The 20,643-nt window shown below is 40.6% G+C and overlaps 2 protein-coding genes across 4 annotated transcripts in view; one reads left to right on the top strand and one right to left on the bottom strand.

The window, feature by feature from the left end:
• The window catches only part of macrod2 (mono-ADP ribosylhydrolase 2), a 362,991-nt gene that overhangs the window by 37,548 nt on the left and 304,800 nt on the right, over positions 1 to 20,643 (top strand). The gene's annotated exons all lie outside the window — the stretch shown is intronic.
• On the bottom strand, positions 10,357 to 19,520 carry flrt3 (fibronectin leucine rich transmembrane 3). The gene is made up of 3 exons (XM_019870483.1): positions 19,260 to 19,520; positions 14,286 to 14,990; positions 10,357 to 13,521 (listed from the first exon to the last, which is right to left on the bottom strand). Exon 3 carries the CDS (start codon positions 13,476 to 13,478, stop codon positions 11,526 to 11,528), a length of 1,953 nt encoding a protein of 650 aa, XP_019726042.1. The 5' UTR covers positions 13,479 to 13,521; positions 14,286 to 14,990; positions 19,260 to 19,520; the 3' UTR covers positions 10,357 to 11,525.

The following is a 20,643-nucleotide window of genomic DNA, read 5'->3' as shown; positions in this document are numbered from 1 at the left end:
CCCCCCAGCCCCACCCCTCTCCCATCCATGGCCATATGGCCCGTAGCACAGATTTAATTTGCATAGTGCTTCTTGCTGCGACAAAGCTGTCATCAAAGTTTCAAATGATCACTTTCATTGTTGAATTAAATCAATGCCTGTCTGGAAAGGCATGCATTCATTTCAAGGACTTAAATTGAGACAGGGTTACTCATTTAGCTCAGACCCACCGATGCCCTGGCACAGACAATAGCCATGAGCAAGGGATGCAAAATGAATTCTCTTGTCCTGTGTGCTGTCCCTGGATATCAACATAATTTGATTAGTGACCTGTTAACATGAATGTGCAGGACCTCTCTTCATTCAAGTCCAAAGGGGCTCCAGGGGTGAGTCCATGTTACAGGGCTCAACCCCCTTCGTTTGCAACCCTGCCCTCGTGTCATTTATATACCCAACCAGACAACTCTGTGATTAATGACTGAGCTTGTGGTGTCATCGTCAATTTATGGTGACTTCACACAAAAGGCACCATCCGTGTCACATCAGCACTACTTGAGGCCCTCATGCTGCTGGCCTACAAACCTGTAGGGGAATGTGTTAGACTAAGTCATGCATTGATAAAATATACCACACTATGTAGTGGCTCCACCTTATTGTATGAATGTGTATGTGTATGTGTGTGTGTGTGTGTGTGTGTGTGTGTGTGTGTGTGTGTGTGTGTGTGTGTGCGTGCGTGTGAGATGTGTGTATGTACATATATAATATAGCTTTAAGTTCATTATTTCATTCAAATCAATTTCCCTGTAAAGCCTTTTCGGAGGGCTCTGCATCAAATGCAGTTAAAGCTCTCTGATAGTTGCGTAATTTGCCTTTCCTGGCATCTCCTGATTGCATTACCACAGTATGCTCATGTTTATCTTCTCAATTGGGTCTCTTGCCAGTTTCATCTGTGAAATTTAAAGGGAAACGCATGCCTGCGAACATTTTCAGAACAGACAGAACAACACTGAAGACATTAAAAAAATAGTTTGATTCTTTTGGTTGATAATGTTCACAGAACTATCATGTTGTTTACTTCACCTGTACTTTTCTTGTTCGTAGAGTTATGTCAAGTTCGAGTTATAAGAGTCACCTTGTGACCTTTGTCGCCATTTATGCAGTTCACTCCGGAGGACACCTTTTTCCTCATAATTGAGGTTAATGTTGATGTTGTCATAAATCGTAATTTATATAACAAGCAAATCTATTTTTTTCAATGTAACTTTTGTAAAAATGAACTTCTACCAAGAAAACGATATCAAACTTTCAAACTGTTGTGTAAAAAAGATGGAGTAAAAATAAATGCACATTTTACAATTACAGTATAAATACTACAATCAATAAATATTACAAAATAAATAAATAAAAAGTGTGAAACGGACTTTATCTTTGTCGGTTGTGCAGTTTTTTGCAAAGAATGCAGATACAGGGAACGAAGATGAACATACAGTATATACCTATATAATTTGTTCTTTGTCAAGAACACTAACATTTCCACTTTCTCAGGCAATGATAACAATTGCAAGTTAAAAAGCCAAGGTAACGTGATTTTAAACACTAGACTTATTTTTCTGGGAAAGATGATGCTGTTGAACTTGTATCGTCATTCTCACAGCTGCTGTCGCTTTTGCCACTCCTAGCATCACATTTTAAGGGTGTTTCTTTTTTGGTAGCAAACGAAGAGTCGCAAGCATATGTACCTCTGCTACCTTTTCTGACTGTAGGAGTTCATTGGAGGCTTTCGAATATGGTGCACACATCAGCCTTGAGCTAAAGTTTGTTCAATTACTCTAAGTGCTTAGTCTGAGGGGAAAAATTACCCCCAGTTAGCCTCATACTTTGCGTACTCTGTCTCGCATTTCAAGAAATGGCGCAAAACCGGAGTGCTTTGATCCATGCTGGTTTGTTTTGAATGGTATTGAACAGACGGCAACTGAGTGACGTCAGTGCACTCTTGTGCATGCACTGCTGCGTTGTAGTGCGCTGTGCTACAATATTCAACTCTTCCGCTCCTGCAAAGTCACAAGGTTGCACAGTGGTTGCGAGACATGGTACCTTTTCATTCCACGCTAATCAGTAGTACACCAAAAGCGGTACTGACTTATCTTCCTATTCCTACGAGCATACTTTTGGTGGATTTACTCCTTTGATTCACTGTCGTGGGGAAGCCCCACACATTCAGCATCATTCACACATACTGTTTATTTGTCAAAATAAAAATCATACTACACCAGGGTACCTTAAGCCATGTTAATGACATTCAGGTGTGCTTCGAACTGTCATTATTCCCCATATTGGTTGTCACTGTCCAACTCTAAGCAAAAGCAAAATGTATTTTGATTTTGTATTTTAGCCTGTACTCAACTGTGTCGAGAGACACAGAAACACTCTGTCAGTGTCGCTTCTGATAGTACCTGAAGCGCATTGAAGGATCGCAACACAAGAGTGCATCTCAAACAGATTAAAAAAAAAAAAAATCTCCAAATAAACAAGACCAGATTCCACCAGTTATACTATAATTGCTTTGGCCTGAGCCCAAAACATCGAATAGAATGCGGAATTAGTTTTCCGCAAATGACTGAAAAATGCCCCCTAAAAAAATAAATAAAATCAACATCTTGAGTTTGTAAATGTGCCTTATTTGTAAATGCCAGACCACAAATATAAGGCTGGTCACTGTATGTGCTGTACATGAAATATTGACAATTCAGTGTAGAAACATTGTGTCATGACTTACATGTATTTAGGGTGTGGCAAATGAATTTGAAAATGCTTTTTTTTTTTTTTTTTTGCAACTGCCTCCTTCAGTTAATGTTAGAAATATTGGTGAATATAAATTATATAACAGCTCTAATTCGTTTAGAACAAAACATGATCACAAAGGTGCTCGTGAATTTTCAATAATCCTTGCTCTTTATTCATGGCCACACGATATATTCTTAAATTCTCATGCTTCATATGATCTTATAATTGCTTCAGTACAATATATTGTCAGGGCAAAAAAGGGATTACCAAGGATCCCAAGGAAAAAGGTGCATAGCTGGATGCAGGGACATTGCCAGATGTTAGCTTAAGCCGAGTCTTGTGTGCCATAGTATTTATATATTTACACACACACACACACACACGGTTACATTTAAACAGCAAAAGATTAGGATTACAGTGGTTTAGATAATTTGACCCCTCAACAGGCCTAGTACATTACTGGGTTGAAAATTCATTACACTCTTATTCAAACGTTGAAGTATTCATGCTTCACCTCTTTCCCTTTTCCTTCCTTTTTGGCTTCTTGGCTTCGAGAAGTTCCCTTTCTCTGAAGACCCCCGTCCTATTTAGCTCCCCTCAATGGGGAAGGAAATGACTTGTGGGAGCAGATTCTTCTCACACAGAGATCGTAATCGTGTGGCTGCGTGTCACAGGCACACTAGTGACTCCAGGTTTTAATTAATCCTACATACCACTACCATCACCCCTTGACCATTCTCCCCCCTCCCAAAGTTTCTCAAGTTTCCCCCCCCCCCCCCCCCATTTGTGGGACTCCATGTGTGGATTTGTGTGAGTGGGGGCGGATTCCATTTTAAAGTGAATGCTCTTAGCCTGCTTGAAGAGTGGTGTCCATAATTTTCATGGTGCCAGGGATCACAACCGCCATCACTTTTCCCCGGTGTGTGAGGTGGCCCACTAACTGTGTTCAAATGCTTTAAACTCTTCATCGCCAGTGCTGCTTACTGTGTCTTCAAGAGATATCAACCAAACTCAAGCGTGTGTACTGTGGTGGTAGCAATTCACAATTTACAAGGACTCAGCCAGACTTCGTTTTCAGATCACAACCTTTTTTCTTTTCTAAATCTCTCAGGCGTTTGAGTTTAACTTGGCGATAATGCTTTGGTCAGAGGTCTCCTCAGTGTATGTTTTCAAAATAAGCATATTTTAGTTGGAACCTTGTTTCTCAAGCTTTTGTTTGTTTCATTTTTTGTATCCAGATAATGAATGGTGTTATGATACTGTATTTCATTATACCACCCCATATTGTGAAAATAGCGGAAATGTTTCATTGATGTTTGCACACCTCCTTTGGGTTGATGTTTTGGATCTTTTTCTTGTCTTTTAATTTCTTGATAGTTGCCAGTTTTGTTCCAAGAGACGGTTATATCCCAGTAGTCTCTGTAGTGCATCTATGATGAAGTTTAGAATGATCTGAATCAATAACTTTTTATGTTGGTTGAATTTAGCTTCTCTGTGGTAATCATGATTCTGAAGGAAGAAAAAGTCTCAAGATATTGTTCGAACTAATTTAATTTCTTTTCTTTTGAAAACAATCTTTTTATTGCAAATGGACTTGGCAGATGGTGTTGTTTTGTGGTTTGCCTGCCATCCTTTTCTTTAATTATCAACTGTCACAGTTTTGTTGTAAATCGAAGGGGAAAAGTGAAAAACACCTCGAGGGGGAAAAAAAATGCACATTCCAACTCTGCCTGCACTTTTATTGAGACTTGGCTACAGCAGACATTCTATCTGCAAATGTGCTTGCGATTAGGCTGTCAACAGCTGGAAGTAATGAGCAATGGATGGAGCCACCTTGGTATGCAAATCCTGCACCAACATTGAAAGATGCTGAACAAAAATTAGAGGAAGAGATTGAAGAGGTGCCTTGGCCTCCCACTGCTGAAGATCTACTACAAGGAGTAGTTGGGCGGTTGGACCCCTCAAATCTTTAGCAATGAAACAGTTGTTCCATTCCATCAGAAATGGAGGCGGAATGAGACGCAGGGTCGATTAAGATGTGCGGGGGATGTGATAGCGGTCTCATAAAGGCCATCGGAAGATGTATGGCCTTTTACAGGATCATTTAAAGCAGGGGTCCCCAACCTTTTTTGCCCCACGGACCGGTTTATGTCAGACAATATTTTCAGGGACGGGCATTTAAGGTGTGGCGGAAATAATACAACAAAATAAGATGGTATGAGCTGCATGAAAACTGTGGCGTTTTCGAAATATAATAATAAACACAAAGAGCGTCTAATCTGGCCGCAACACTCCGATCGCGATGGCAATGTTTAATGCCTTCAAAATACAATACAACGCAAATTCAAAGTGCATGAAAATGACGACTCACCACAGCACCGAGCTTGATTTTCTGCAACCAGACGGTCCCATCTCGGGGTAATAGGAGACAATGACACCTCAAGTGTGAGCTTCTGCGTTTTGTTTTGAAGTAATCGGTCACGTGAAGGAGAAGCGTGGCTTGACGTGTGTCAAGCGTGACACAGACGGATGTAATGGAGAATCCGGTAGTTTTTCAAAATAAAAGATCTTTCGTATTCCGAAATAAATAAAACGGAATTAAGGCAAGTTCTTTCTGTGCGGCCCGGTACCAAATGCCCCGCGGACCGGTACCGGTCCGCGGACCGGCGGTTGGGGGCCCCTGATTTAAAGCACTTAATGGGGAACAGGAATTAATGGCTTCCATTGAGTCGACGAAATTATATGGCTATTTTCATAAAATATTGTGTATACTTCGTAGTGTAATAGAATATGAATCAACCCCCCCTTGCTTTTGTTTTTGACCGTTAGCTTTAAATGAGAGTAGCAGCTCCACTGTGCATCCGTCTTCTTCATACAGTGATGTAAATGTGTGGAGTTTTCTTCCTTTACGGTGGCACAGTCTTCATTGTGACAGCTTTTGTTAATTAGTATTAATGCCAAATAATTTACAGTTGCGATGGATGTATGTGCAGGCCTTGTCTTCTCAAGCATAAAATTGGATTCATTATGATGACGGAGGTTCGTAGGTTTTTTTGGCCCTGTGGTTTCAGGTCACTGGGTAAAGTGATGGAGAGCCTTCTGGCTTTCAGGAAGGGGCGGGGCAAGATGGTCAGAGCCAGAGAAGAGAGGACAAGTCCTCCACACAGTAACGCATCACTCACTGGCATCTCTCTCAATGGCCACTCTGTTCTTTTACAGCTAGGTCTGGTGACTAAGAGTGACAGAGTCCAATCTCAATCTTGAGAGGGCGTATGACGGTGAGAAGAGAGATTGTCTTTATTATTTGTGTGAACAAAATGCAACCAGGGACAAATAAGCAGTATTTATTTTTTTAAACAAAATATAAGTCACAGATGCAAATATTTCTATATACACCGTATGGCCATCGGAGTCAAATCTATTAGTCTTAGCTCTAACTCGCACTGCCGATATTGAATATTTTCGTATTGAGATATCCTACTGAAAATTAGAATAATCGGGTAATCTGAGTAAGAAAAAAAAATCTGAAGTGCTGAAAAAGACATTTCCACTTGATGAACGACCCACTGTTTTTCATTTTTAGATATTCAGCATTTTATTAAGCTGCACTTTGCAGCACTATCTTTACTTTGTCGAAACATGAGTGAGATTTTAGACATGTCTCCCCATACATTTTGGTCTGTGAGACGAATTGGCATCGGAACCACGGTAGCGATATTGCCAGCTAAAACAGCACACTTGAGCAAGCCCGGTTTGTTAAGTGATCAGTTAGAACTGCAAATGTGTCAGACTGCATCAAAGTGTGCGTCTACTGCCTTTGAAAAAAATAATCCGCTTGCTAGTACTAGCTAATGCTGGAGCTGCCGCTAAATGCTTAACAGACACCATACAGTTCTGTGTCAGCAAAATCTTATAATTTTTTAGTGTCATTAGTTAAGTGGTTGAACATTATTTGAGGACCTCATTGTTGGAAGTCTGTAGCAACAGTTTGTGACGTCAAAGGCCCCCAAAGTCTGGAAGATGAGTCAAGTAAGACGTTATGCCGCAACACGCTGCCGGGAACAACTTGAAAACAAAAGTGTACCTAGGCATTGATGTCCATAAATTATTTGGCAAGATAAGGACAATTGGGAAGTTGGCCTTCCTACCGCTTGGCTACAAGTTGCTGTCATGCATAGCATAAACAATTGTTAATGTGGTTGGTTTCATTTTTTCTTCTTGGCAGTGCACCCACAAATAAGCAGGTACTTGAGGCAGAAAAAAAATTGCCTCAAGCATTTTTTTTCTTTGACTGGAGGTACCCATATTTTACTCGAGTTTCAGCCCTGGATATAAACACAACCTTCTCGTTAGTCTTTTTGATTTGAACTTCCTTTAGACAGTAGTAAATTATGCAGGAGAGGGAAAAACATGGTATGATCAGTTAATATTGTTGTTTTTGGGGCCTCAAAAAATAGGAGCATTCACACAAAGCATTGCAGCAAGTTTTATTTCGAATACTAATGGATTAAATAGGCAGCACAAGGCAGTTTTTTCAAGTTAGAAAAAAAAAAACAATTTTCATGTATGAAAGACCCAGTGGCTTTCATACATGAAATGAACACAGAACTGAATCAAAAGATTTTAACATGTTGCTCCACTTTCTCGTGGACCCCCCCCCCCAAAAAAAAAACCCCACCTGCATTCTTTGCAAAAAAGGGGGTTCATTTATACTTGCAATCTCACACACACACACACACACACACACACACACACACACACACACACACACACACACAAAACAGCTCTTTTGTGGGTAAACGCAAAATTAAAATACCGGTACTACTTTTCTCTGGGCTGCCTTCACCATGTTTTGTAGCACCGTGACATGGGCCTGATGTAACATTATTACTGCCCGAGTCTCATTTCAGTTTTAGTCTTCTTTCTGTTTTTTTTTTTGCTGTTTTAGCACTCATGGGATGAGAGAAGTTTAGAGTTTTTGTTCTCAGAAACTCTTCATCGGGTGGTAATAATAATTATTCGTCACAGCAGTACTATTTGAGATTTTCTCACAGTTTTTTTCTGTAAACACTAATATCCAGTCAGATGGCATAGGATCACTTTGATTGTTTGGAGATTCTCTCGCCATCTTTAAAAGATGTCAGTTGACCAGCACTTGGCAGCAAAATTGTGATTCTAACTTGAGATAAATATATATGCATGTATGTATGTTCCAAAGCGCAAAGGGACCAATGTGTAGTGCTGTCTGTTTAGGTGTCCCACAGTGTACCAAGGAAAACGGTGTTGAAGCATGTTTTTACAGCCCTGCAATATCTTGCATTTACATAAAACAAGCGGGATCACCGACCATCAACTCTATTTTGCATGTAATACTGTATATAGAATTGTTGTTTGATGAAGCCACTTGTGATGTTATCTGTTTAGCTTAATGATTTCAAAAGCTCTATATAAGTATAAATATTCTTTATAATGTGGATGATGGCAACCCTTTGTATTTTTTGTTAGCTCCTGACTGATAGGTTTGATTTGTTACTTGTGGTCCTTGAACTGATTTCACTCTGTTAGCCCTAATAAAGCTAACAGGCTCGTATAGCCTGTACTTAGTCTATGTTATTGGTACGATTGGAGAACAAACCAAGGCTGTTGGTCATGGAGGGGTCATGCAGTGACGCTTTGATACCAGCATCTATTGGAATGCAAATGTGACCGTCTGCCTGACCAGCACCTTCTAAAGTGAATAGTAGCACTCTGAAGCAAACACTGCAGCTGCACCATTAGCTCTGATCATTAGGTACATAAAAGCCAAACTGCTGTCTGCACTGCGTCACACACAAGGAGAAAAATGCACGTCAGATTTTGTTTTGTCTCCAGCCTTGTCTGACCGCAGATGAGAGCATGAGAGTGATTAAGGAATTGTTTAAAGTGACTGATCAGATCAGGTCATGGGTCACCAATGATAAGTGAGTTCACATGGGGTCGTCATCAGTCTGCTTCATCAATTTTGTTTCATATGCGTTCATGCAAGTTACACAAAGAGCTGCCCCTTTGAACGGGTTGTTTTCAGTGAAAGCCACAACAATGGACTGTTCCTTTCACCGTTTGGCTTATTTGTTGTTTATCACAAAGCGGCAGGAATTTGTCAAATTAGTTTGCTCATTTACTGGCACACTTCAGTCAAGCCCATGTGAACTATTTAGTCTAACAAAAAGGCTCATTAATAACAAATGGAAGACTATTATTCAAGCTAATGGAATCGTTGGTCTTAAGATGGTCTGAGAATGCTCTTAATTAGAAGATGGACTATTAAGTGTGAGAGACATGTCACAGTTCTCATTTTTGAGAAAAAATTCTGTTAACATTTTTAGAATGTAACCTTTTTTTTTTTACAACTTACTTTCTGTAGGAAAATATTATTTTTTTAACAACACAATAACGTTTGATGCTTGGCATCGCAAAATTAAAAAATACCAATTGGCATCATTCATATAACCCTTTTTTTTCAAATTAAAATGGTGGGGCCAAGCATACACAATTTTACATCAAGAAAGTTGTTACACAAACATATTTTCACAACTTAGTTAATTAAATACTTTAGACCAGAGGTGGCCAAAATGGTGCCCACGGGCACCAGGGAGCCTCCATTGACCACCAGCAGCCTGCAGGCCTTTTACTGAAAATTGGTTACCAGGGAGTTGAGTTGGTGGTGTTGTGTTTTTTTTTTTTAATTACATTTGCATTGGTGCAAATTTGGAAATGACGCGATCACAACCTTAGTCACAATATCAATTAAAAAAAAAAAAAACAAAAAGCAATGTGCAGCTAAAAATATATATATATATTTGCGTAACTTGTCAGTCATCCCGGTCATGAACATACGCACAAAGTTGAATCGAGACATCTGTTCTTGTTTATTCAATTAGTTGTTTTTTTTTTCGTTTTCCGAAAATGACTCAAAATTGTTTGGGCACTTACTTCAACATTCAAACTAATGTAATTTGGTCAGTATGCTTCTGCATTATGACACCAAAACATGCAATGATGAGATGATTTCCCCACAAATGATTTTAGCAAATTTTTCATTTCAGAAGTGCATATCAAACTAGCAGCCCTTTGCATTGGTGCCCAAGAAGTAGCTCTCACTTTCAAAGAGGTCGATGACTCCCGCCTTAGACTGTGACCTGCATTAATAGCAAATTCACATTTTTTTTAAACTTGGTACTGAATATACATATATGCATGCTCAAAAAGTAACAGCATTGGAAATCAAACACAAATCAAAAACTATTCTTTTCAATATAGCTTGATATGGAAAGTATTGTATATTTTTTCTTAATACTGTACACGCTAGAAAGATAAGCAAAGCATTTTTAATTGTTATTCTTAACGTTAGTCTAAGTACTCGTGTTTCTGAACTGAGCTGCGGATCTGTCATGCAAATATCTTTTTGTCCTGTTGGTATTATGCAGGCAAAATCTGCCAAAATTGAGGTTACAACGCGACTTTTATGATGTCTTGATTTATAGATATTTCCCCCATGAATTTAAACAAAGCAATTGTCAAGGTGGAGTGTGGGTAATAAAGAAATCAATGTCATTGTTGTTCATATTTTTTTTTATTCTGTAATATGACCAATACTTTTCATATTCAAGTGTGTATGAAAAAAGTCACTGGTTCCTTAAAAAGCTAAATAAGCATTGGATCAAGGCACATACAAGACTGGCCAAAGGGCATACAATGCACTTTGGTTTTTTTTAAACATGAAGAACAGGTAATTTCAAATTGTGGCAACAAAAATGTGTTCACTTTGAAAATACAAAATCGTAGTTATCTTAAGGAACTGCTAAAACTGTGATCCTTTGAACAATCGTGTATTTTTGGCCTTTTGACTTGAATGACGGAGGGTACACGGTACTAAAGAATGCCGCCATTGTCATTTGGCCATTGTTGGCTCATACAAACAGAGATCGTGTGGGGTCCTGTGTCAGCCTGTCCAGTCTTCTTGTTTTGAGGAGTCAAGAGTCCTCTTAAAGTTGGTGTGCTTTATCTGCCCTGTGCTGTGGCCTACAATCCCCTTCAGAAAAAATAATAATCATAATAAAATAAGAGTCCTGCTATGGTCGCTCTGCTGTGTCTCAAACTTGCAGAAAGTACACACCTAAGAAATTGGTGAAATAAAGCATGGCACAAAATCTGAAGTGATTTGTTTCATGAACTCTAGAACAGTATTCTTTGTCAGTAGTAAATGAGACAGCTCGGCGCCGTTTCTTTTTCGTAAGAGGGCACCTTGTCTGATTTAATTTTATTGATCAACTGTACCTTAGTTTGACAATTTCCGCCTTTGTTTTTCAGACAGCCACAAAGTGAAAACAATGACCTGTGCTTGTACTACAATGTTTTCTAATGTCTGATTGTTCAACACAGCAATTAAAACCCACTTTCACAGTTGACAAGTCATCATATCTCAGAACACAGAGTTTCTTTTTTAATTGGTCGATCTTTTTTTTTTTTGTTTTTTTTTTTAAGCCAAGGAAATACAGTACAAATTACTACAAATCCCTAAAATATAATTGCAGTACTACACCCTCTGGTTCAGTGAGGGCCTGCAGGTGGAACGTTCTCAGCTGTCATAAAATGTCCTTAAATATAAATTATATGGCAAATGTACATAACATTGCTCCCTTAGTCCGATAGATCCAGTGTTTTGTCAAAGTCTTGCCACTCTGTTTACAACACATTCTTGTCATGAATGTCTGTGTGCAATATCATGAATGGGAGTAGTCCGAATCTGGTATTCCACTGTCTCTGTAGCTCCTGTTGTTGATACTGTTCTCGTTGTGTGGGCTCTTGTATAAACTCAGGCCATTAGGTGGAAAAATCGTGTGTATCACAAACTCCTCCTTGGACACCGGAAGCTGATTTATTGGTATCATTTGAAACGAAGTCTCTCTTATTTCTAGAATTGAATTGTCCTTCTTAGTGCCAGCTTCGGCATAGTCATCCTTTCTCCGACGGCCTTTATTGTAGGTGCAGTTCCTTGAAAAAAGTGAGCCGTTCCTGTGCACGTACCAGCACACCAACGCCAACATGATTATTGCCAAAAGTGCAACAGCCCCTCCGATGATAGCAGCCAAAGGCAGACTTGAATTTTTGTAAGGCTCTTTCTCCTGCTCTCGGTTTAAAGTCGTGGTTGGGTTATACGATTTATGAGAGCCGGTCTCCGTCTCTATGCACACGGGCGTCTCGTCTGCTAGGTAGATATTGCTGGTCTCCATGGGAACCATACATATCCTGTAGGAAGACTCTGGCTCCAGCGCAGTGAGCAGGTACTCTGTCCTCTCCCCCTGTACAATTGTTTCAGTGATGGAGCCAAATGCAGGGCTGTGTCCAAGCTTCAGCCAGCTGAGTCGAAGGGCGGTCATGGGCTGCGATACCCTCCAGGATATGTGAACTGTATCTGCGCTACTTGACTTCACGCTGATTGTGATGATCTTTCTGCCTGATGACATGGTGGGGCCATGGTAATTTCTGCCCAAATTTGGTCCCTTTACTCCAGGCCTTTTAGTCACAAACGAGGGCCAGTGTGGCTGTGAGGGGCGCAAAGTGTTGGAGACTGTGCTTGTCTCGTACGTGGGAATAAATTCTAAATCTGTGCAGTCAAACATGTCTGTAGTTAAGTCCTTTATTGCCATGCCTTTTACCTTATCAGGCCCCTGGCACATGAATCCTCGCACATTTACTTTTGTCGGTAATGACCGGAGCCAGTCGCGCACCCATTTCATTCTGCAAGTGCATTGCCAGGGGTTGTTGCGTAGCAAAAGCTGTGTGAGATTGTCCAGATCTTCAAATACACCTTGTGGGAGGCTGCTCAGGTTGTTTCCAGATAGGTCCAAGCGGTAAAGTTGCCTCAGAAAAGCGAAAGCCCCCGGCGGCACCCTATTAATGTGATTATCTTGTAGCTGCAGCTTCTCCAAACTTGTGCCTGGCAGGTTAGCTGGTGGTGATGTCAGGGAGTTCCTCACCAGCGAGAGCTCTGTCAGATTAATCAGATTGATGAAAGCCATCTCTCCAATTCCACGGTTATTGAGCAGATTTCCATCCAATATTAGTCGCTTCAGGTTGATGAGATCTTGCAGCGACTGTTCAGAAATGGATGAGATTCGGTTGTCTTCAAAGCGCAACTCCTCAATGCTCATGGGTAGGCCTGAGGGGATGGTACTTAGGTGGTTCCTAGAGAGGAAAAGCAATCTTAGGTGATTGCTGTCCCTAAAGGCCCCCTCTTCAATGCTGACTGCTGACACAGAGTTGTCGTCCAGGTGAAGTTCCTCAATATAAGGAATCTGTGCTAAAGTTGCGTGCGTAATCATGCGAATGTTGTTCTCCTGGAGATGGAGCTCTTTCAGCCCGAGAGGAAGGTTAGTGGGGAACTCATCTAGATTGTTGCAGTAAAGGTAGATCTTTTCCACATTTGTGAGCCTGCTGAGCTCTGCGGGGATTCCTGAGCTCTTTATGCGATTGTTTTGTAGGTACAGCACTGTTGCATCCAGGGGTAAACCAGTAGGGATGGAAGTTAGGCCACGGTCATTACAGTAGATGAAGGTCCCATCACAGCGGCAGGCAGAGGGACATGAGGCAGATGTCACCAGTGGGTTAGCAAGGCCCAGCAGCAGTCCCACCCTGATGAGGGAGAGTGTAAAGGCCTTGCACTGACGTACCATCTTGACGCTGAGTTGCCAGGAAGTCTAATCACTCAAGAGCCCCCTAGGAAGAAGACACAAGAGTATATTTAATACACAAGGCCTTTAGGATAAGTCCAAATTCATGTACTTAGATTTGCTTGGTGTTTAAATGGGGCCGAAAGCACCATATAGATTAAGTACTGGATCACGGTTCATTATTCTTCCATATTAAATGATGTGGTAGTACATATAATTTTGTATTGAGCTTCATTTATGACTGCATAGCTGCACGTCATTCAAAAATAATACTATAAATAACTGAGTGGTAAGCTCTCAATACATTGACTCTTGTGTGCCATAGATCTGCTTTAACCGTCTGCAACCAAGCCGTGTTAAGTTTAGTAGCATCGATTGTGCCACAGACTTCTGCTTATCAAGGCTACCTTTCATTGTTACATACCAAAGAGAAAAAAGTCATACTTTGAGTGACTGTCAAAGTACTGACATGCTGTTTTAAGTATTTAGTCCTATTAGACAGTACACACCAGATTAGGTTTTCTTTCTACACGTAATTCTAATTGACATTTTTGATATGTATTTTTATGTACAACAGGGGTGTTGAATTGTACTGTGACGTGAAGCATCGTGTTGCCCTTAATGTAGATTTTTTTTTTAATTCCTTATAGCTAGACTTTTTAATAAAACCTGCCCTTTCTCTCTATTTCTCTCTCGCTTTCTTACTCTCACTATCTCACTCTCTCTCACAACTTTCACCCCGATGAGGTTTTACATTCTTGTTGAGTCAGTGAAGTGGAAAGATGCAAAGGCATACAAATGTTTCTATACCTGATGTATGAGAGGTGGTAAATCCTTTCTGATCACTGAAAAATCCAATCAAGGTTTTCTTCTTTGAATATCCTTTCTGAAAAGACACGTTTTTTTCTGAGGGCTTTCTGGTGATATCCTGACTGGTCAGTATTTGCAGAGCTGAGCCTTGTTTGGACGATGACCTCCTCTGTTGTCAGAGGCTCATGCCTTCACTGCCTTTACCATGGCAGATAAGCCTGTTGAATAGGCATCCCCCCTCAGTGACAAAGCCTGCGTTCTCTCAGGTAATATTAAAAATCCTAATGGGTGTTGAATTTGTCAAGATCAGTAGCCATAACCGTAGACTAGATTTTTTTTTTTTCTCCCACACCCACAGTTACAGCAATCCTGCCGGCTTTAGTATAGGCTCCTTTCTACAATCAGGCCCAGCATGCATGATGAGTTGACACAAAGCTGGTCTGAGCCATGCCAATCCCCTGTGCCATAGGCTCAATCAAGCCCTGTTCACTTGTTTACTCCAGCCTGTACAGGTAACCAGAATCCTCTTGTCCCTTGTCAAGCTTGTATATGCATTAATCCTGGGCTCCACTTTCGGATGTGGATGAACAGTCTTCTCTCTCCGAAATAGGTAAACCGTTGAAAGGGGCTTCTAGTTTTGGGCCAAGCCTCCCTCATGAATCTGGAGTTTGATTCATGCTGGCCACTTTTCACACCTCAAATGTCCTGAAAAAGAAAATGAGGAGAGACAAACATACTTAGTAACCTGTAATCTCTTGAAATGGAGAAACACGACTACAGTTTTAAAATTTGTTTGGGGGGGAAACAAACCGGTTTTCTACATTGATAAATACAACTATCTTTTGTTTACAAATCTATGTGATTCGAAAATGTGAGTGATTTGTACTTAACATTTATTATTCAAATGCCCTTTTTGGCTTTGATCGTGACCCTTGACTTCTTACTGGCTTTAAGCCAAGAGAGCACAGACATTGTTAGGTGATCACAACAGCAACATGCAAAAATGTGCCCTGTATGCGCATCTTAGTACAGGCCATTTAATTATTTTGAATTTCACAACTTTTTTTTTTTTTAACCATACTTCATTAAAAATAAATACATAAAAAAAGAAGCTGTTGAACTAGGTTTTCTGATTTGGATCAAAGGACGATCCAGTCAGTGCTCACGTTGTTAGCAAGCCTATTTGAATTTCATATGTGGAGGAGAAAGGCTGTTGCATCTATCCCTGTCATCCCCTACTTGTCTGTGACCCCTTGCCCCCACCTCACCCCCTCTTTTAAAGCTTTGTATACTCTTGTTTGAAAAAATAGAATTCCCTCCGCCTAAGAAAATTTTGTTTTTCCATTTCAACATAATTGCTTTGTCATTATATGTGACCTGCTGGCAGCTGCCTTGTGCTGTAAAAGGTAACTCAGGAAGCAGGGCCCCAGCCATTTTGCTGTTGGTTGGCCACACCAAGGGATGGTTGGGGTTTCGGGAGCCTTGTAAACCACAAATGTGATTGATAAAATGCTGTCTAATAGGTATGAATTTTGCTTTCAACATAGGTCATTTTAAACAGTGCCATAAGTTGTGAAATATAAGCTGAGGAACATTACTGGATGTGTTTTCTTCGAACTTTTGCATCGAGGTGGAGGAACCATTAAACCTTTGGAACAGAGGTTTGTTTAGAAAGCTGAATCGGAGCGATCTGAGAGGTTTGACTTTTAATGCAACACTTTGTGAAGACATTTCAGTTCTTAATGGTGGTTTTCACCTCATTGAAAAGTATACATTTCAGTCCATAATAAGAGAGCTCAGCAAGACCAGGCTACATTTATTCAAATATGCTTTTATGATGATTTGAAATTATCTACATAAATTCGGAGTGATACTAAACTGCTGTGCCATTTTATGTTTAATCAGAAAGGCTTTTTTATATATTTATTTATTCCTTTATTTTTAAACTAAGAGCATAATCTGTCTTGGCTGCAGCGTTGCTCTTTTTACCCATTTGATTTTTTCTGCACTCTTTGGGTTTCGGCAAAGAGCCCCTCTCCATGATATACTGCAAGGCAAGTATGCTGGACTTCAGCAGAGGAGCTTTTGGTACAAAATGACGGCATCCAAGCAATTAGAAAAACAATGTATTAAAATGGCATTATCACTTGCTTTTCCCTGCAGGTTGTATTAATATATACTAAATTGTTTTGAGGGCTATGCAATACAAAAGATCTACTGCGACGAACGTCTTTACGCATCATTTTAATGTGGACCACTGGCCACACAGGAGGTTTTGTCGACAAGCAGGCCTCATTAAGTCTGAACTGGCAAAGTTAAATTGAGCATTCAGCTAAACATGTGTGAGGTACTTTTCAAGAGAAAGCATGGGATGTAACATAGATAACACAAAACTGGATATTGATAGCCAGTTTTAACAGTGACAAATGCATTTCTGGGCAGAGGAAAAAAAAATCCTGCGTTTAGGGGAGAAAGGACTATAGAAGTTGTAAAGACCATCTAAATTATTCATGAGACCTGAAATTAATTTAGCTCCACGGAACCTATCCATTTGGGAAATAAGTGTTGTTGGAATCTTTGTTGATTATTAATTTTGAACCAATAAAATAGTTGTGTGACGGATTGGATACGACAAAGTATAGTTTTATAATATCTGCAATGTCAAGATTTATGGATTTGGTAAATACTATAGTTACTATTCAATATAGCTTCCTTATGTTTACATTGACTTAGAGTGGTAAATAATTTTGCAATCTTGAGGCCTTCATTTCTGAAAACCAGAGGTGGGATTTAAATGAGGTTCTATGATTTAGTCGAGAACACTAATTGTGACAACAAGAATACCAAAAAGCTACGTCTTCCTGTAGGGATGGGCTGAACAGATGATACTTTTGGTGGCCCACTAAACCTGGAGAGGCCCGGGAACATCAGGGTTTTTTTTCTCTTTTGTTCCAAGCTGAAAGGAGAGAGCTGTAGCAGCTGCAATGATTTTTTCCCCACGTGGGGGTGGTAGGCACCACAAGATGTGTGTGAAAAATATGCAAGTATATGTGTGTCTGCCTGCGTGTGACAAGCTAAGCTGCAAAGAGGAGCATATCTTAGCCTACAGGCCAAGCGCCCACTTAAAATATAGGGATTTGTCAACTGCTCTCCTGGCCCCACTACTTTCCTCAGTCAAATTGCTTCCAAAGGTTATCTAGCTGTTTTATTGCAGTATTTGAATACTCAGCTATGTTTGTCACTGGTCTCACCATAGATGGTAAAGATACTTTGGTGGCAAAGTAGATTAGAACAATAAGGAATGATATTCAAGTGCCGAATCTGAGCAATTTCTAAAAGTAGGGGTTAAGGGATGTCATTCCTGCAATATGTTATGCAGACTGCGATTTTGCTCATGACCTGGTTAGTGTTTAATCTAAAATGGAAGCAATTGGCTGGGTACTATAGCCTAAGGCAGTCATCAGTGAAGACAACTCATGTGCCCTCCTGTCTATATTGAACCAAATTTATTTTTATCAAATACTGTACACTGAACCGTGTCTTAGCTGGATAATAACTAAAATTGAACTTGTGCACATTTCACAGTCATTCCACAGCAATTTTCTGGTTGGTGAAATTAGGACTGTAGTCTCATACAGTAGTATATCTGTTATTCGTTTAAGCCCGGACGACCTTATTGTCTCATGAAGATAAAGGCTGAGTGAAATTGGATTAACAACTGTCTCTGCAATGGTGTTTCCAGTAAGACGTGCGTACAAGAGTGGAATGGAGACGAAATTGCACTAAACCGACATTAGGAGGAAATGTGCTGTCAGCTGAGAGCAATATTTTATTGCAATTATCTTTGGGCGATGTATTTATTTTTTTCTTCAAAGCAGCCAATGTACATAAATGCGGTTGAGCAAATATAACAAACACAAGTACAGAATGTGGCTGAAGGGCGTGGAATGATTTGTGCGTTTAAGCCAGTTTATTGCGATCTCCAAACATATTGGTCCAGGTTAAGTGGGGTGTCGGGACGTGAGTGGAAACTGCACGGAGCCGTCCCGACAGAGACGCATTTAGCGGAGTTTGTCCAGCTGGCTCTGCGTGCGCATCGCTGCGGGATGTGCGCTGCAATTCAACATGCCCATGTCTTGACGAACCGTGGCGCCGGCTGGGCTCAAACCACGCTGTCCCTCCCCTCCTAATCCAATCAAGCTTGTGTATTCACTGATCAAAAGCTCAAACGGCCGGCGCAAAGATAACGCGTCTCCACCACGTTTGCACCACAATAATGGCATTGGCTGCCGTGAGAGACGGCTTTGGTCACTACCTCCACGCAGTGTGTATATACGCAGTGTATATATACGCAGTGTGTATATATATGTATATATATATATATATATATACATATATATATAATTTTTCCCGAAGTTGATATCGCTTTCAGTGCGTTAATAGACGAGCTCGGTTTGGTTGGTGGCGGAGAAGAGCGCTCAGTATTTTTGACAACGTCGCTTCCAGTTCCAAAGCCTGCAGCCTGCTTTACAACAACCGAACACGTACCTCATGTTTTCCATGAGGGTAGGGATCGTTTCAAATAAATTCAATAAATATAGACTGCAGATTGTTTTCTAACTGAGCTTGTAGCAGACGTTTTGATCATGACGTCTCTGATCCACTGATGAAAAGAGACTTTTGGCTTATGCAGGAATAAGTGTTACGATTGCATGACTATCTATATATGTTTTATGCTGTGTTCCGGTATATTATTTTTATATTATGTTAACTGTGTGAATCGCTTTGTAACAGATGCAGCTGTTGTGAAAGTGCCATATAAAGATGTATTCTATTGTATTGTAAGATGCGGTGTATGACTCCACTTGAAACTCGTTGAGTCAAAAAGACCACCCGTTAAAAAAAAAAAAGGAAGAAAAAAAAAGGAAACATAAAGATGCACCCCCTCTGGACAAACCAGTCAGAAACACTTACCTCAAAAGACAACCCAAAAAAGTTACAGGTATCCTATGAGGGGATTCAAGACAGAGGGGGGAAAAAAAGTAATCCTGTCCGAGTTGTGCCGATTCAATACAGATCCCAAAACTGTTTCTCTCACTCACGGAGTCAGAACTGGATTGGATGTATCTGTAGCAGCACAACGGTGTTGACTGATGCCCCCTCACACATACACACTCTGCAAGTTGCACAAGGACATGCGCGCACGGATTGGTCCCAATAACAAATGTGGACTTATGTTTGCCTGTAGCCTTGCTCCAATAGAGCGCTGACGTCATGTGGAGGCGGAGTCATTCTCTCGCTTGCTGTTTGCTTGTGAGTCTCTCTCTCTCTGTCTCTCTTTCTCTCTCTCTCTCTCTCTCTCTCTCTCTCTCTCTCTCTCTCTCTCTCTCTCTCTCTGTCTCTCTCTCTCTCTCTCTCTCTCTCTCTCTCCCTCCCCCCCACGCGCCTCTGGAAAATCTAAAGAGGTCTGCAGTACTCGGTGACTACACTAGGGGGAGTGGAGGAAAAGGGAAACAAACTTGGCAGATGTGGAAGAGGCTGGTAGGGGCTGGTTAAGGAATCATGCTCTTAAGATGAAAAAGAGGGGAAGGATGAAAAAAAATCATTTTGATGAACCTAAACTGGTCTTATCAAATCGAGTAGAAACATCACAGATGGCTTTGACTCATAAATTGTATCCACAAATGTCAAAGGTGGTGTTCTCATATGCAAGGCATTCATTGTTTATACCATAGAAATTAGTTTATGTCTATGGTATACCTGAACCCTACTGCCTTTTAGACTGAATGCTTGACCCTGTTGGTTGCATGTTTAAGTGAAGCCAAACGTGCCCTCCGAGGCTCGAAGCAACATTGAGTCACCCTTTTAGTAATAGGGTTGCCGACACTCTCTCTGCGTCATCTCCAGTGTCTCCCCCCTCAGGCTTCCGACCGCGCCAAAATCATAGCCCGCAATAGGGCTGCTCTTGTTCAACTGTTGACTGCAGATCGGCAATTAGATATGGGTGACGCTTGCCACCGTAGGCGTAATTGAAAAACCACTTGCTTAAATGTCATTCACCAGTCCCAAAACTACTTTGTGATTACACCATTCATCAGCTCGTGGTTAAACCACATTGGCCAGCAGTATCTGCCAACTCCAGCCTTTTTTTTTTTTTAAATGGGTTACACATGGACTTTTGTTCTCAACACACTTGTACGCAAAGCATGTTTACTGTGAGGTTTGTAAGAGCACATGATCAAAATGCAATCTATTATAGGTGCACTCGCTGGTTGCCTCCATGAAAAACAATAATATGACAAGTTGAAGTCAAGGCTAAGGTGCAATATTTGGAGAATTGGCCCATATCAACCCAGAG

The sequence above is a fragment of the Hippocampus comes genome, unplaced genomic scaffold (assembly GCF_001891065.2).
Source record: "Hippocampus comes isolate QL1 unplaced genomic scaffold, H_comes_QL1_v1.1 scaffold76, whole genome shotgun sequence".
Taxonomy (NCBI): domain Eukaryota; kingdom Metazoa; phylum Chordata; class Actinopteri; order Syngnathiformes; family Syngnathidae; genus Hippocampus; species Hippocampus comes.
Note: the sequence above shows the minus strand (reverse complement) of the source record. Positions and strands in the feature narration are given on the sequence as shown.

Coding starts and splice junctions, on each gene's coding strand:
- flrt3 (XM_019870483.1), bottom strand. CDS start 13,478: ATGGTACGTCAGTGCAAGGCCTTTACACTCTCCCTCATCAGGGTGGGA.